This window comes from Lonchura striata, chromosome 7, assembly GCF_050655825.1.
Source record: "Lonchura striata isolate lonStrDom1 chromosome 7, ASM5065582v1, whole genome shotgun sequence".
NCBI classification, from domain to species: domain Eukaryota; kingdom Metazoa; phylum Chordata; class Aves; order Passeriformes; family Estrildidae; genus Lonchura; species Lonchura striata.
In genome coordinates, this window is record NC_140709.1 from 19,795,772 (window position 1) to 19,812,190 (window position 16,419).

Here is a 16,419-nt window from a genome sequence, read left to right on the forward strand (position 1 = left end):
TGTTGTCAGGACAAAAATACTTGGAGAAGAGTAGCAAATGAAAACACGCGGATTTTAGAGAAAACCTCAGTGGGGACCAATGAGAGTCTTGAGAGCTGGTAGGAGAAGGAGAATGTGGAATAGGAATGCAAATGTCTGGAGGGTATGAGAGACAGAGATTGCTGTTTGGGGGATGTCATAGACACAGCTGCAAGGAAGAGTTGGCTAAAGTGGGAAGAGACTGACGCTTGGCTGGTGCAAAAGGGTGGAGCATGGGATTTGAAGTGGCAAGTGCACAGTTCTAGAAGGTTAGGGCATACAAAGTGGGGAATTCAGGTCACTACAGTTACCACAGTAGTTGAAGTAGAGAACACAGGCTGGAGTGGACAAGAAGACAACTGAGTACTTGTTCATGTAGTATTTTGAAGGGTTTCTGTAACCCAAATATGTAGTTACGGTTCTAGAAATTTGTGTAGAGAAGTGCAGTCATCTACACTAGTTGGTTTCTGGATTACTTTTATTTTTCTGCTATTTTATTTGCGGGAAAATAAACTTCTCATTAAAATCTCTCTGATACGTCCAAGGCCTACGCTGTACTGGAAAATAACACATAAGAATATGGCAAGTAGATTTAATATATTTGTATGTTGCATACTTTACAAAGTAAAATTATTTTTGTCTTACTAGTGTTTATTTAATAGTTTAATTTTCAACATTGCTTGTAATGGTTCATTTAATGAGAGAAATAATCAAAGTTTAGCATGTAAAATTGCTAATCAGAAAAAGCCAGAATGAATAGCTGCTTTAGATAAAACACAGCTACATCTTGGACACCTAATCATTAATGTGGTACTTAATAATGTTAGATTTATGCACAGGAGAAGCAGGGGCATGGATGAAACAAGTAACTTTTCATATAGTAAAGGGTAAGGTCATTCCTTTCCCTCTATAAAAGGATCCCTCCCACAAGGATCTGTTGGAGGCCCACTAAATTTTCAGTTAAATTTGGAGGCTAAAACAGTGGTTAAAAAGAATGTTTCTCATTTTTTGTTGTTCTGAGTGATTATTATTTTCTTCTCAAATTTCTAATGGTATTGGTGGACCCATGTTTATTGAAGGACACTGTGGTAACCGAAATGACTAAACCCATAGAGGGACAATGTTCATAAAGCCAGGCTGAAATTTTTACTGTTTCAATTGTTTTAATTTTCCCTCCAATTCCACTTTTGTGTCAGTGAAGACTGAGCAGACTGTGAACGTTAAGCAATCACCCTTTTTAGCTTCAACATATAATGACATCACTCAGGCAATGGATTGTTGCCATAGAAACTGAAATGCAGAACTGGAACCAAGCTTGAGCTGCTTGCAGTATTTTTTCAGTTGCAGTGTCATATTCCCATGGGCCATCATGGAAAATTACTGAGCTGTACTGAATCTGTCAGAGTTTGTTTATGTCTTCTTATTAAATGCATCTATTTACAGTCACTCTGCTTTTAGTTGAGGTGTTGAGAAATTTCCAGGGAGAAATAAATAAAATCAAGTCTAATGAATGCTCTGGTCTGATCGTCAGAATAATGAATCTTAGTGATGTCATAAATAGAAGTTATTTTGAGAAATGGTGACTGTAAAATGTAGCAGACAAATGGGCAGAGATATTTGGGTCTTTCAGGTGCCTTTAAGAAAACAAATTAGTAGCTTTGACTTACAAACAAGTCATTTCAGGATGGCAGGCTACACTAAATGAGCTGCCTTGGGCCTGTGCATGCCAGTTCCTGTGCCAGGACACTGATAATCAGACAATGCTTGAGACTTGAAGGACTCACCCATCAGGGTATCAGACACCAAGTGATGGTTTTAAAGCCCATGTTAGTTATCTGAATCATCTCTGAGCAGTGGAAAAATTGCATTGTAAATGCTGATGCACAGAATTTGTAGCTATGCTAGAACTTCTGTAGCTGCACTGTAGAGGTGCTGTGTAAACCCCCTCAGCTGAGGGCATTTTCTGTGTGGTGAGCAGCTGTGGTATAGGGCTTTTGTTTGGTTTTCCCACTTCCACTTTTACCATTTTCTCTATTTTTAAACTCATGTCAAAGTAAGAAAAATTAATGTCTATTTTCTTTATCTTTTTACATCCATCAATACTCTTCCACCCACTGCTGTTATATTTATATAGGGAGTTATATAGCTGGTCATACACCCTTGTACAGGTCACTGCAACAGTTTAAACAGAAGGATAGACAAGAGTAAGTCTCTGATGTTTTCCATTTATAAATCCAGGGTTGTGACAAACAATGACGAAAAGTTAGTGAAGTCAGCTTGGCTTCAGGGAGATAAGGGTTTTTAATCTGGATGCAATCTCAAGGTTCTTTAAATCCCAGTATAAAAGCTGTTGGTGGCCAGTATTTTGGGTGTAAGTGAGGCAGAAGGAACCACTGTGAGGATGCTTAGCTGGAAAATAAATTGTTCATAATTGTTTCCTGTGCCATCAAAAGCTTGATGTCAAAAGGGAGTGAGGTAGGCTTTTATTATTATTGTTATTATTAACTTGCAGATGTTGATTTCTCACAGAAGTACCCATTTTTGTACAAATGACACTGTTCTCTGGTTTTCATCCCATGTGCTTAATCCCAGATTAAAAAATGTCAAGATAATTGTCTTGAGTTCCTTTTCTTGCGATGTTATGGCCTAATCTGTCAAAAGATCCTGTGGTGAACACCTTTGAAGGGTGTTTTAGGACAGGATTTTATTCTGTTTTTTTCAGACTCAAAAGAAAGTAACACTAATTTTTTAAAATACTTTTTAAGTATTTAAAGAAATACTTAATTTCTTTAAATTAGAAAGAAAAGCAAAAGATTCCTTTTTTGGCTTGGTAATTATTCCTTTATATCAACCTTAATTTGGAATGATACTATTTAAGTTGGTAATTGTAATGAGCTTGACATTTTCAAGGGTTTTTTTTGCTCCATTATGTATGTTTCTTTTTTCTTCCCCCTTCTTCCACACAGGCGACAGAAGGCGAGAGAAAGGCAACAGAAACTCTTGGCTGAATTTGCCTCGAGGCAGAAAAGCTTCATGGAAACTGCCATGGATGTTGGTGAGTTTTTGTGTGGTTGACTGGTTGCTTTTATGTCTTTTCCCACATGTTAGTATTAAGGTTTCTACTCAGTTTAAAAAACAAAGACACACACAAAAAAACCCCAACCATCTAACCAAACAGGAAACCCTCCCCTGAACAGATTCTGATTTTGTATCCACCTGTTAACTTTACACTTCTTAGGGAGCTTAACTTTGTTTATAGTACAGATATTACTGAATACATAATTACTAAAGAATAGATTAAATCTGTAGGACATAAATTTATTCATGGTTTTTGAAATGGTAAATGTGTGACATGTTTTAAAGTATTTACCCTTAATATAAAATGTCCTCAACTTAGTTTGTCTTTTTAAAATGTTATTTTTCTTTAATATCTAGTAATAAAATTTAAGATTATTTCTCCATAGAACCTTAAAGTTTAATATGGTGAAAATTTTTGCTTTTAAATGTGTTTGTGGATCTAAGGAAAACTTAATTTTTACATCACCTCAGTTCCTCTAAGTAATAACATTGTATTCTATTTCAAATACTGTCTTTACACACAATCAGGTGTCTTGTTTTTCTTGAGGTTGAGTTCTTTCAGGTTCTGCTGTATAGAAGTGCATAATCACGATTAGTTTGTGTTCAGCTGAGGAATGTAAAATATTTTTGTCATTTGGGTCACTTGATAGAAAATTAGCACTTCTGAGAGATAAGAAAAAGCTGGAATCTTCCCCCACCTTCCCTAAAGTATCATCTGCTGTGAAGTTTTGATTTGAGTTTAAGCATTGGTTAGAAATATTTTGACAACTTTATTTGCTGAAAAAGTCTGTCTTTTGAAATTGTTAATTTCCCTTCAGTTCATAGGTTGCTGAGAAGATTTATTCATTTATACATATTATTAGCAATCTTAAATGAAATCAGATTTTATATATATAGATGTAGATGTACCTGTCAATTGCCATCTAGCAATATTTGCATATATACATAAATATGCATAAATATTCCATGCATAGGTTTTGTAAGCTATGTTTTAAAATAATTGCTTTGATTTGTGAATTAATCATGGTAGCTAAATCAGTAAGTTACACAGCATTTATTTTTGTGAAGGACTGTGAATAGTTAGCTTTTATTTAATTCATATTAAATTCTCAGGTAGGCAGACCTGGGCCTTTTTTTTTATGATTGTGCATTAAAAAGTTCTTGGGCATGCAAGATTTAAATCACTTGCCTCTTAGTATTTAAAGAATTAGTAACTTCAGCTGCTCAATGTAAAATGCAGTGTCTATTGTCAGTTATACCAGATCATGCACAGCACCAGATAGAATCAGCTTAATTAACTACATTTTCATAAAGTTAATTCTTCATAAAGACATTTGGCAATAACTTAATAGAATTGCAGGCATTGTGTTAACTAATAATTACTCTGCCTTTTCACTAACTGTTTTCAGTGTCTTCTACATTGTTATTCCATTTTCTGACTTCATTATGAAAATACATTGATGTAGTACTGTTGTCCAGTACTAGCTTTTATGTTCTGACTGGCATTAAAATAGCTCTCAGAAAGTAAATTCATATACCATTATAGTGCATGGAGTTTGTTTAAGAATCTAGCTTAATTTTTGCCAGAAATATTTTCTTCAGTTTGTTGAATCTAAGTGGTCTGTTTAGCTGTGAATTCAATCTCTACATGATACAGAAAATTACTGAAAATGTTGCAGAAACTATTGTTGCTCTATTTTTAAAGCACAGAACAGAGTAAGAATTTTGAAACTAGTCTTTCTTGAGTGATTCAATTTAAAACTATTCTTATGTAATTCATAGGTTTACCCTGAACTGTAGCATAACAGTGCAGAAATAGCTGTTTGAAAGTAAAAAAAAATCCTTTCATACTAAAATCAGTAGTAATTTACTCCCCTCTCACACAAAGTTTGTTACCTGTTACTTTTCTTAACGATTGAAGCCCAGCAGTAGATTTATTTCTTAATTTTGTTCTCTTGTTGTAACAGTAATACTGTCAAAAATGCAGGGATGGTGAGGCCTCAGCTCTCTTGCTTTGTGACTATTTCAGTTGGTGTCATTTGGGCAAATTTATATTGTTATCACTGGTAAAATGTGAGAACTGTTGTAATTGGTTTGGGGTATAGTACTTAAAAACTTCATAATATATTTCTATTGACAGTGTAGAATATTGGAAATACTCTGAAAATAAATGTGCCTAGGAAGAGATAGGAATAATGGAGAATAGCCAAAGCTTAAAGGTTATTTTATTATAACCCATATACTTCTTAGTTTCTGAAGTGTTTAATAAACTGCACAGAGGCACTGTTAATCCCCTGAGGTATTCCTCTTTGGTTGTTGGGATGCTGCAATGAAACATGGCTTAAAAGTAAGTTACCTAATTGCATGTTAATTATTCAATATTAAATGTGTCTTATTTTACTAGTAGAATTTATTTGTGTTCACACAAATTCATCTAAGATTCTGAAAACAGAGGTTGGCACTTTTCTTTCACATAGTTAATGCAGAAAAAAATCCAATTACGTAGCACTTTCCATTTGTGCCCCCTGTTACTTTCTATTTATATTCTGTGACATCTGCAGAACTTGAATTACCATTCAAGCTTGCCTGGAAGTAATTAGGTGAAATTTAGAAACAGTTATGTTAATGAACTAGGCTAGAACAGCATCCGCTGTGCTGTCTTTAGCTGTTTGACTGCAGGATAAACAAAAAAAAAAAAAAAGGAGAAAAACCAAGGAAAGTGTTCTAAGAACAGCATACAGAGCTCTTAATGTGTCTGAGGGACTGTCCAGAGAGTCAAAAATGTGGTGTTGGTTTCAGCTCCAGAGGTCTTCCTGCTCCTGTTTATAGCTCCTGGTTACAGCTCCTCTGAGCTCTTTGCCAGCACTGCCCCAGGGTGAGACCATGCTTTATCTTGTGATGTGGAACTCTGTGCAAGAGATTTCTGAAACTTCATAACCTTCAGAAGGAACTTAATAAGAACAAAACTAAACCACTCAGTACTAGGTTAACAGTAGCCTTTTACAAATTACAGTTATACTTGTAAAGATCTCTCTGCCTAAATTTTATAAAAACAAAATATGATCTGTTCCAGGCAAGCTGCCGAACTACTTACTGTAATGAAGGTTTGTAAAGTGGTTAGGTTAATTATAAATGCTAAGATTAACTTCTTCAATAGTTTTCACGTCTCTGAAGTGGCTGGCGTGATTTTTAAATTTTTTTAATGCATCCTGATAAGTATGCAGATGGTATTTTGTGTCTTTTTTACAGTGTGTGTCTTAGCAGGATGCCATTTTGTCCTTCACGAAACATTCCTTAGACTTAAATGAAGCGCAGAGTCTTAATGCAAGGTGACATATATTTCCTAACACTCAATCTTCTGAACCCAGATAGAAAAATAAATTAGGTACTGATCTCTTGAGAATGTCTATGCTGGGTCAGGGCAAAGAATATTAGCATACTAATGGTTGCTTTGATACCAAGGGGCCTCTTTGACACAATGTGTGCAGCAGGACAAATGTTGACTACAGTCAGTGCAGATTATGAACTATATTGACTGTGTTTACAAAGCCCTTTTGCTTTGGGGGTTTTGCTGGGTAGAGGAAATAATGGAATGCATCTCTAGCTCTGGAGAGTAGAAATGAAATTAAATTCAAGTAGCAATGCATTCTGCAGTACATCAGTGTGCTAGTTTTTAGCAGATTGATCAGTAATTGGTTAGGAGGCAGAAAGTGCTAGGTTTTTGTGTCTCTACTTCTGTTGGTACAAAACTAAACAAAGAGCTAAATAATTAACTTTTTAAAAACTCTTGGCAGCTACAGGGTTTGTCTCTTTCCTGGATTTCTGTCACAGTTTAAATTTGGCCATTCTCCTTCAGTGTTTTCAGGTTCATATTTATTCAGATTTGTGAAATAACTCCTAAGGACAAAGAAAAGTTCCAGAACCCAGTGGAAGGGGATGAGGTATACTACAACATAAGACAAATCTCCTGACAGAAATCTGGTGATCTGATAGCAGTAACATGTGTCTTAACTTGTATTTTTCATTGGCTCCTTCTTCACACATTGTCATCATTAGGACAAGTCTGTGAAATCAATTAGGTTAAATCTTTGGAGCTAGTTTAAGTGAGTAATTGAGGTTTATCAAAGTCCATTGAAAAGAAGCGAGGGGTTTTGTTTGGTTACAGTTTTTCTGGTATGCCTTCTTACTTGAAATTTTAATTTCTTGCCAAAATCCCTTTGTTTTCTTTTATTAGCTCAGGTGCAAATTACTTAATTAGGAAGTCTTCCTTGGTGCTAGTAGCTTACTTTCCTTTAAAGTTTATTTTTTGCCAGAGTAGCCTAGCTACATCCATCTAAGTAGTTGTGAAGGAAGCATGCACTTCATCATTGAGTTCTAAAATTAAATTAGCCTGATTTTTGTGTACCTGTTCCCCATAAGCAATAAAAGTATAAATTGCATATATTGAACTGATTTTAAACACCTTTAAAATCCTAAGTTCTGGGGTTTTTTTTCCCTTCAAGTTAAAAAATAGGCGATTTGTGATGAATTAATGGTATTTTGTAAATTAAATATTGACAGATTTTGATGACTTCCATTGAATTACTCTAAATCAGATTGATGGATTGTATTCTCTTTCTACACTTCTGAAAAATATTGAATAGTTGCATATTTTCTGTTGTATTGACAATATTTTAGAAAAAGAGGGAAAAGAAAGCTGAAACTCTAGTCCTTGTCATTTCTTGCATTTCATACATAGGTGTACATGATTGTACATCACACAATTATGAGGTGATGCTGAGTATTAAAAATAGCATTTTTATGCTATTTATGCTCCCTTCTCCGCTACCATTTGCTTCTAAGTTTCCTGGATGTTTTGGACATTTGCAGTTGATGCATTGTGCTTTTTATTTCATTGTACATCTGGCTGCCACTAGATGGTGATAGACATGTGCACAATGTTAACAACTGCATGTCAGTGAAGATCAGGGCTCATTTTCATATGACCCTCAATAACTGACTAGGAAATCAGTACTTAGTAGAACAGTGTAATTTTGATTCAGCCCTGTGAGCAAGAGCATTGCATAGAGCTTTTTATAGCAGAGAAATATTCTGCCTGGCACCTACCACGCCTCTCCTTATGGCAGCAGCCTCCCGTGCCAAACTTGTAGTAGACTTTCAGAAGACAGCAGTTCTCCTAAGAACAATTCTGCATGAGGACTGTTGCTGTACTCAAGGTTTTTGGATTCTCTAATCAGTGCCTCAGCCTATTTAATCAGAGGAATAAAAGGTATGGTTGAAGTTAGGGAGGAAGTGTTTTCCTTTAAAAAAATGTTGTTCTAGGAAAGATGCTAAGAACCCACATATTCTAGGTCAAGAGGCTGACTGTATGTGTTTCTGAGCAGCTACAAATGGATCATTTAGTCCTAAGGTGCTTTTCTTTCAAATCAATAAAGAATTCTTAACTTTGATTGTAACACGATGGCTTGCCCTGAAGTCAGCACCACCAACTGACATGTGATCAAAGCTATGTGAAGTGCAGTAGCTTTGATACTTCAGAGCTGGGCCTTAGCCTTGAACATTTCTGTTGGAAGGAGCAATGTGGACCATGAAGAAAACAGATAGTCATTTTTCCTTCAAATAGTTGTTTTAGTCAGCTATGAGCAAATCTGGTTTTACTAGAGAGTCACTTTGTTGCCCGTCATCTCTCTATGTCCAAAGTTTTCAGTATAATATCTAATGAGATAGAAGTTAGATCGCTGTTTTATAGACGTTTTTAAGAGATCAAGTTTAACATGAAGCATTTAATTCCACAGGGAATAATTTTGCCTATGGAAAAAACATGGACTTCATTTTGTAGGTGTCTTTCTTGGAAGCAGAAAGGTTTGTTTCAAGCAACTGACAATGTTTTAGTTGCAGATAAACTAGAGAAATTATTTTGTAGTTTTCCCATCACCACCTCAATGCAGATGGATTGGCCATATGCAGATGGAAATCCTCAATTGGATTTCTTTACTTCTGTTTAATACAAATTTTCATATTTGTTTTTAGAATCACCGGATGCTGACATTGCCATGGAGGTAGCTACATCAGAACAGCATGTTTCTGAGGCAATATATGACTGTGTTATTTGTGGACAAAGTGGCCCTTCTACTGAAGACAGACCTACAGGGCTAGTTGTACTATTACAGGCATCCTCAGGTATGAATGTGTGCCTTGTAGGAAAAGTCATGTTTCTGCAGCTTTTAGCATGTGTGCATAAATCCTGTTGTGTCTCAAGAAGTCTGGAAGAACTGCGTTTCCTATTTTTTTTTCTGGATGGTCCTCTGTGAGACACATAATGAATTGAAGAATTTGGGGAAAGAACAAACGATTTAATTCTCTGCTACTTTCTATTAGCTTTTGCAAATGCAGCAGTGCATTACAGACCTGCAGGAAAAAACAGTACTGGAAGGAAAAGAAAATTAAACAGCCATCAGTGTGTCTGCATGTAGATACAAATGTTACTGGATATAGGTGTTTGTGTGTGTATATATATGTATGTATATGTACAAGTGCAAAAGAACAATTTTCAGTATTTAGATTTAGTAAGTTTTTACTTTTTAACATCAACAAAGCACGTTATAGTTACAAACCAAAATTGCCTGATTGTTTTCTGGGTTGTTTAGCCTGCTGTCACCCATGGCATTGTGTGTTGCTGCTGTTCTTCTCGCAGTGTTGGGGCAGTGCCGCAACAGCCCTGAGCCGAGGAGACTCCCGACGAGCGAGGAGGAGCAGATCTACCCCTGGGATACCTGCGCCGCTCTGCACGACGTCAGGCTGACCACGCTGCAGCGCTACTTCAAAGATGTAAGGGTTGCATGTGGCCTCGACTAGCACTTCAGAACACTTTGTATGCAAAAATATAAATGAATTTGCAACTCGGAGTTATCCTAGTTTCATTTCTACATTTAGCGAACGCTTTGTCATGTTGCAGTCATTCTGAAGCGTTTACATGTGATAGGGTCCTTATTTCAAAACAGTTTCTGGCTTTCTGCCATTGTATTTTTGGCAATAGGCATCTAGTATATCTACAGGCTACACAGTTGTTAAACATCCACACGGAAACTCTCTAGAAGAAGGTATTTCACAATCCAATGTGACCATACAATTGAAATTTGGGTTCACTGTCTAAGCAAATACCAGTTCTCTTGTAGCCATTCAGAAAATCAGTCAAGGAATTGCTCTTAATCAAGTAAAAGTATTTTGGAAGCACAAAGGAAGTGGAAAGAGCTGTTTTAATCTAGAGAAGGGGAGTATGAGTGGATGGGAAGGAGAAACCAATAAAATGCATCCTTTTCTACTGAATCCTCAACTCTGCACAACATCTGAATTTCAATTTTACGTTAATTGATAGCAAATGTGTGCTTTTCAGTTCTGTTAGCTGTTCCAAACAGCTTTATATTACTTCACTAAGCCAATTTACAGCTTTTCACATTTAATTTTGAGAACCAATTCTTGTTGCTTGTGGAAGGGCTGCCTATGACTTTCCCTTGCTAGTGCCTAAAAGAGCTATATAAGATAATACACAACTATTCTGAGAAATCATTTTTGTAGAGAAAAATATGGAGCCTGTGATCCTACTTTAGCTTCTATAGACTAGTCCTAGGTGAGATGCCAGCTTTTCTGTGTATCTAACTAAATAATTAGCCTTCAGAAGCTTAAAGATTGTCTTTAAAGTGGAAAACCAGGCAATCTTTATTCTAACACAGTTGCTAGCTTTTTCAGAATGACATCCACAGATAATTAAAATTTGCCAAATGCAGCCAAGCTTGCTTATGTAATTTAATGTAGAGTAAAATTCATAATTGTTTTGACACAGTCCTAAAAATTGGTCAATCTTTTCAGAAAGCATCTTATTCTAAGGAAAATATCATGCATTTCTTTGCTAGGAAGTGAAACTCTGAAAGATCTAAGCAAAAAATTATTTTTTAACAAACTGTTTTTTAGCTGAGAAAGCTTTGTGGACAAGCTTTTCTTTTGACATTGATGATACTGGTTTATTGTATCAGATGTTAATTAGTATTTTTTCCTATTGAAGTGATAAAAAGCTCTGAAGTGGAGCTTTATTTTTACATGTTTGCATACTACAAGTGGAAGGAGTTCCAAGCAAAATGTTACTAAAACCTTGATCTTACTAAAGCCTATATTTCCCTTTCTGTGCAGGCACACTACAAACAGATTAGTCTGTTTGTAACATGCACTGTAATGCAATGAGCAAAGGCATCCTACTTTCAAATATTCCAGTCCTGATTCAAATATCAGTTGAACTAGCTTTTGTTTTGCTTTTTCTTTTTGCAATTGCTACTCAGTAGCTTCATTAGATATATGCAGTAAATAAATGTTTTTTCTGAATGAAATATTGGTCCTATGGGGCTTAGCCAAGTATATCATACAACCTTATTAATACTGCAATCTACTAAATCATGTAGCAACCAGCAGGAGAAAGTCTTTCTTATTTTATGGCCTGAGAGGTTTACAGCACTTTATGAATGACAGGTTGAGGCATGGTAAACCGGAGCATGTCCCATAGCTAAAATTTGTAATTTTCTTTTGATTTCCTGCTCATATGCGGGAAAAAAAAAAAAGAAACTAGGACACCCTTAGAAAATATAAGTGTCAAGAGTTATTCATGGTAGTCTGATTTTGCATCATACATTGAGACTGTTTTAGGGTCAGTCCACACTAAAAATTATTTTCCAATTATGGTAGCCATAAATCTTTTTCTGTTCTTTAAATGTATAACCAGAATGTACATTTCAGTCTGTGTATGAAATTTTTGAGAAATGGAAATTTAATACTTAGACTGACTATAGCTTGATATTCTGCGAGATAATTTCCTAGAATTCTTTATAAATTTGCCAGAGGTGATTGTTTCTTCAGTTCATTATTTTCTAGGAAAAAATACCAGCGGGGTAACTTTTTTTGGACTTGTGGGCTGTAAGTGCAGTCTTCCAATAAGGCCTATGTTTTAAAAACTAACTTACTATACTTTAAGGAACTAAGTTCCCTAAACAAGTATTTGTTCTCTTTTCTAATTTTGATGAGTAATATATAATGCTGTTCAGTAACTCATTAAAACCTCTAAGTGTTTACACTGAATTTTAATAACAGATTGTGGTTTAATTATATAACTATGGTATTGTTATTTTGGTTATCTACAAAACTGAATGAAATGTGTTGCAACAGTATATTGCCCTTGTAAATGGGCTAACTTCTGCTATTGGAAAGGTGCTGGAGTTAGACCCACCTTCATGCAGTAATACAAGAGATTCCTTAAAGAAGTTACCTTAAGTGGCAAGAACTGCAGATGAACTATTGGAAAGAATAGCATAATAGTTGCCATGTCAGTCAGCATAAATAAGCACTTTCTATAAATTTTTTTTCTTTATTTCCTCAGGATATCTTTAATTAGGTAGCATGCAAATAGAAATCTGTCTATCATGTAAATCTTGAAGTTTCAGTAAATACTTTATAGCTTTGTACATAATCGTTGGTGGTTTTCCTGACTGTTGTTGCTTTGATTTAGAGTTCCTGCCTACAAGCAGTGTCAATAGGCTGGGAAGGAGGTGTTTATGTACAAACTTGTGGTCACACTTTACACATAGATTGTCACAAATCTTACATGGAATCCTTACGGGTAAGTAAAACTGAAGATCATAGTTATTTATTTGATCTGAACTGCTTTTACTGAAATCAATGGGATTTATGCTGTTCAAATCAGATCAATCCAATGTTTTGTATGACTGTACAGAATAGTTTCATTATGTTTCGAGAACTTAATAACTGAATCTTATTGCGTCTTGACATTATTAACAAAAGTACTTAATTTTCTGTTATTCTGATATATCAGAAAAAATCTTGTGCAAAATTAACCAGCACAAAAAAATAAAGACTAAGTGATGACTTCTTGTTTCATATGAACCAGCACTTTTGTTCAAGTTTACTTTGCAAGATATTTCTTCAGGTTTTGGGTTGGGTGGGTCTTTGGTGTGGTTTTGTTTGTTTGGGGGAGGGTAAATGGTTGGTGGAGGAGGGTATTTGTGGTTTTTGTTAGTGTGTTTTTCTGGTTTATGATTTTTTTTTTGTAATTTTTTTCTTTTCATTTTGAGAAAAAACTGTGAGCAGTTCCTTGTATTTTCAGTATCAGCATTGTTCCTACTGTGTGAAATTTAACCTCTAAAGATGCTAGAAGGTGTGCAACCTTTCTTGGATCCCATGATGAATTCTTTTCCATATTAATTTAAATTTTCTTGCAGCAATAATTATGTCATCAAGATAAATAAATAACACAAAAATCACACACACACACACACACACACACACACACACACATATATATATATATATATATCAGCAAAATCTAGACTTTGATGGTAGAGTCTTACTTTATAGAATTTTGGAACAGTGATTTTTTGCATCATAAATTCTGAAGTAATTTTTCAGGTGAAGTCTCTATTAAACTTGAAACAAACTGTTACTCTATGTAATTGTATTCTTGAAGATTCTAGATTATTTAAGTGAACTTCTGATCCTAGTATGTTTCACTAGTACGTAGATGAGTGCATAATAATTTTGACTATTTACTACCATTTTAGGTCTGAAATAATTTATGTAGACCTGTGTTCATCTGGATAAAACATTTATTTTTGCATAATACAGTTAGATATCAACATAGGAAACTATGGAGGCAATTAATGAAGCTGAAGCAAGGTTTCTTGCCAGTTAACAGGAGTACTGAGGGCACGTTCTCACTTTCCAAATGTGTACTTCTGTGCCCATTCTTTCATCCTTCATGTGATACAAGAAATAATCAGAGGTCTTCTCACACTGCCTACCAGTGACTACTTGTTTAGGTTTTTTTCAGCCTGTACTTGGAGTCTCACAGTTTATGGGAATTGTCAGAAAGAGACAACACACATGAAATGTTGGAAATACTCCATTGAAATCTTTCTATGTTATTATGGGGATATTGTTGACAATGGAGAGTGTTTAAAAATCGGGAAAATTAATTGAGTTGGAGGATTGTAAGACAGTCTCTAGTAGCTAAGAGCTTTGTCTGTATAATAGATAACTATTCTAATTATTCTTTCTTTACAGTTTTAGGTTTTTGACTTCATTTTTTCAGCTATACATGTGAAATATCATGCTAAAAAACCAATAATCATTCACAAATTTCAGCTCCATCTTCCTTATTTTCTTTTAGAATGACCAAGTCCTCCAGGGTTTTTCAGTGGATAAAGGAGAATTTACCTGTCCCCTGTGTAGGCAGTTTGCCAACAGCGTTCTTCCTTGTTATCCTGGGAACAACATGGAAAGAAGCGTTTGGCCAAGTCACAGTAACAAGTGTATGCAAGACCTTGTGCAAGAGGTGGAAGACCTTCAAGAACAGCTGGGAACTTTCCCAGTAAGCATCAGTGTAAGGCAGAAAGATCCTTGTTAATTTGCCTCTACCTTTCAGTTTTTACATTATCTTGCATTTTGTGATCTCTTAGAATCCTGGCAACCTCGGAAAGTTCATTTTCTTCTGATATTGAAAGCAACATACTATTGTTTTCTTATCAAGAAACTTAGAGTATTTACTGCGTTACCTACTAAAAATAAACAGTTGAAAGCTGTGACAAAATGTGATTAATATAATTTTTTTTATTGAGTACATTTTCAGTTTTCTCCATAGTAATTTACATAGAATGAAGTAATGTAATATGAAATATAATTTCCATGCAATGAAAAACAGCAATAGTCTTGTAACTGGAAGCTATTTAAACAATATCTCTTAAGAACTTTTTAAGGTATGGACTATTCATTTTACAGAAAGAGTCATTTGCAGATGTTCTTGTGTTAATAAGCTTCATGAGGTCCTCTGAATTACAGAATATATTAAATTTTGTTACCTTCAAGTCTCGATGGAGATGCTTTGTGTTTTTGTGTACCTGTGCAGTGCAAATATACTTCAAAATAGGACAAGTACTGAGATTCTTAAATTTAGGAGATGGGCAAACCAGTTACATTTTTATATTCAGAACAAATCAGATTAACTTTCCAAAATATCTTGACATTTCTGAGAGACAGAATACTGACTTTTAATACATATTTTTCCATAACCTGCAAATGTATTTTACAAATATCGAAGTGCTGCACTTTACAATCGGCTACTACATTTCTTCAGGTAAAATTAACTAGTCTTCTTTTGTGTCTTTGTTCATAGTCTGAAACCAACCTCAGTAAAGAAATGGAATCTGTAATGAAAGATATAAAAAGTACCACACAGAAGAAGTATACAGATTATAGTAAAACTCCTGGATCACCTGACAATGATTTCCTGTTTATGTATTCTGTAGCCAGGTGGGTATGTTTTTCTTTTTATATTTTTTTCTTTTGTATTTCTCACTAATGGTATTAGTCACTAGGCAGCTTTCTTACTAAAAAAAAAAAAAAACATTTAAAAATATTTAATCATCCCCCAAATTGACTTTTTGCATACTCAGTACATCAAGGTTACATTTTCTGATTTTCATATTACAGGCATTATGCAAGATGAAAACATGTACCTCTCAGTTCATTTTTGCTATGTGTAGAAGTGGTACAAAACCCAGACAACGTTGTTGTATGCTTATTTAGTTTTCTCCTTAATTCAAGGTTTTGCTTCCCATAAATCAAAATTTTACATTGCATTTCTTGTTTTGCTTTTTTTTCCCAAATTGTCAAATCTACTTTATCTGTCTTCTACAGAATGAGATTTTTTTCTGCATCACTGCCATATTGCTAGTTTTTATAAATCACAAGATGTTTTTTATCTCTCTGCCACACATTAGTTTTATTTACTTAAAAGATGATCACAAGAAGGAGCTTTTTTATTACATCAGCAACCAGGAACTTCTCTTCATATAGTGTTTAGACTTCTAAAAAACTGTTGAAACCAGCAGTATTTTTGGTGATGTTTGATTGTAATTTTAGAGCTGTCGGTGTCACATCACTTTCCAAGAAAATCAGCCCCTCTTTCTGCACCATTAATGTTAAGGTAGTCTGAATGGTTAATCTATTCAGAGTTACTGTTATACCAAGTTTGCCCATAAGAACTTAATATACTCACTAAGCAAATAATTTTCTAAACTCTAACTTAGTAAGGCCTGCAGGGAAGGTGCTGACTGCAGAGAAACTGCAAGCATAGAATCAATGCCATTAAGTAGCATTTTTTTATTGCAGTTTCATAAATTCTCATTGCTGAGTGTCTTTAGTATATAAGCAGTGGAAATATTTAAGGCTTGGTTCAGCAGGACTCTGAGGTTCCACTCAGCAGGACTC

The 16,419-nt window shown here is 34.9% G+C and overlaps 1 protein-coding gene across 4 annotated transcripts in view; it reads left to right on the forward strand.

Annotated features, from left to right (window-relative positions):
* The window catches only part of UBR3 (ubiquitin protein ligase E3 component n-recognin 3), a 104,133-nt gene that overhangs the window by 49,274 nt on the left and 38,440 nt on the right, over positions 1–16,419 (forward strand). For 3 of the 4 annotated variants that reach the window (XM_085584372.1, XM_085584374.1, XM_077785038.2), the window contains 6 exons: positions 2,985–3,073; positions 9,127–9,276; positions 9,791–9,924; positions 12,644–12,754; positions 14,321–14,533; positions 15,323–15,459. In XM_085584372.1, coding sequence (XP_085440498.1) covers positions 2,985–3,073; positions 9,127–9,276; positions 9,791–9,924; positions 12,644–12,754; positions 14,321–14,533; positions 15,323–15,459 — 834 coding nt within the window. The remainder of the gene's footprint in view (positions 1–2,984; positions 3,074–9,126; positions 9,277–9,790; positions 9,925–12,643; positions 12,755–14,320; positions 14,534–15,322; positions 15,460–16,419) is intronic. The other variant, XM_085584373.1, reaches the window with a different exon arrangement.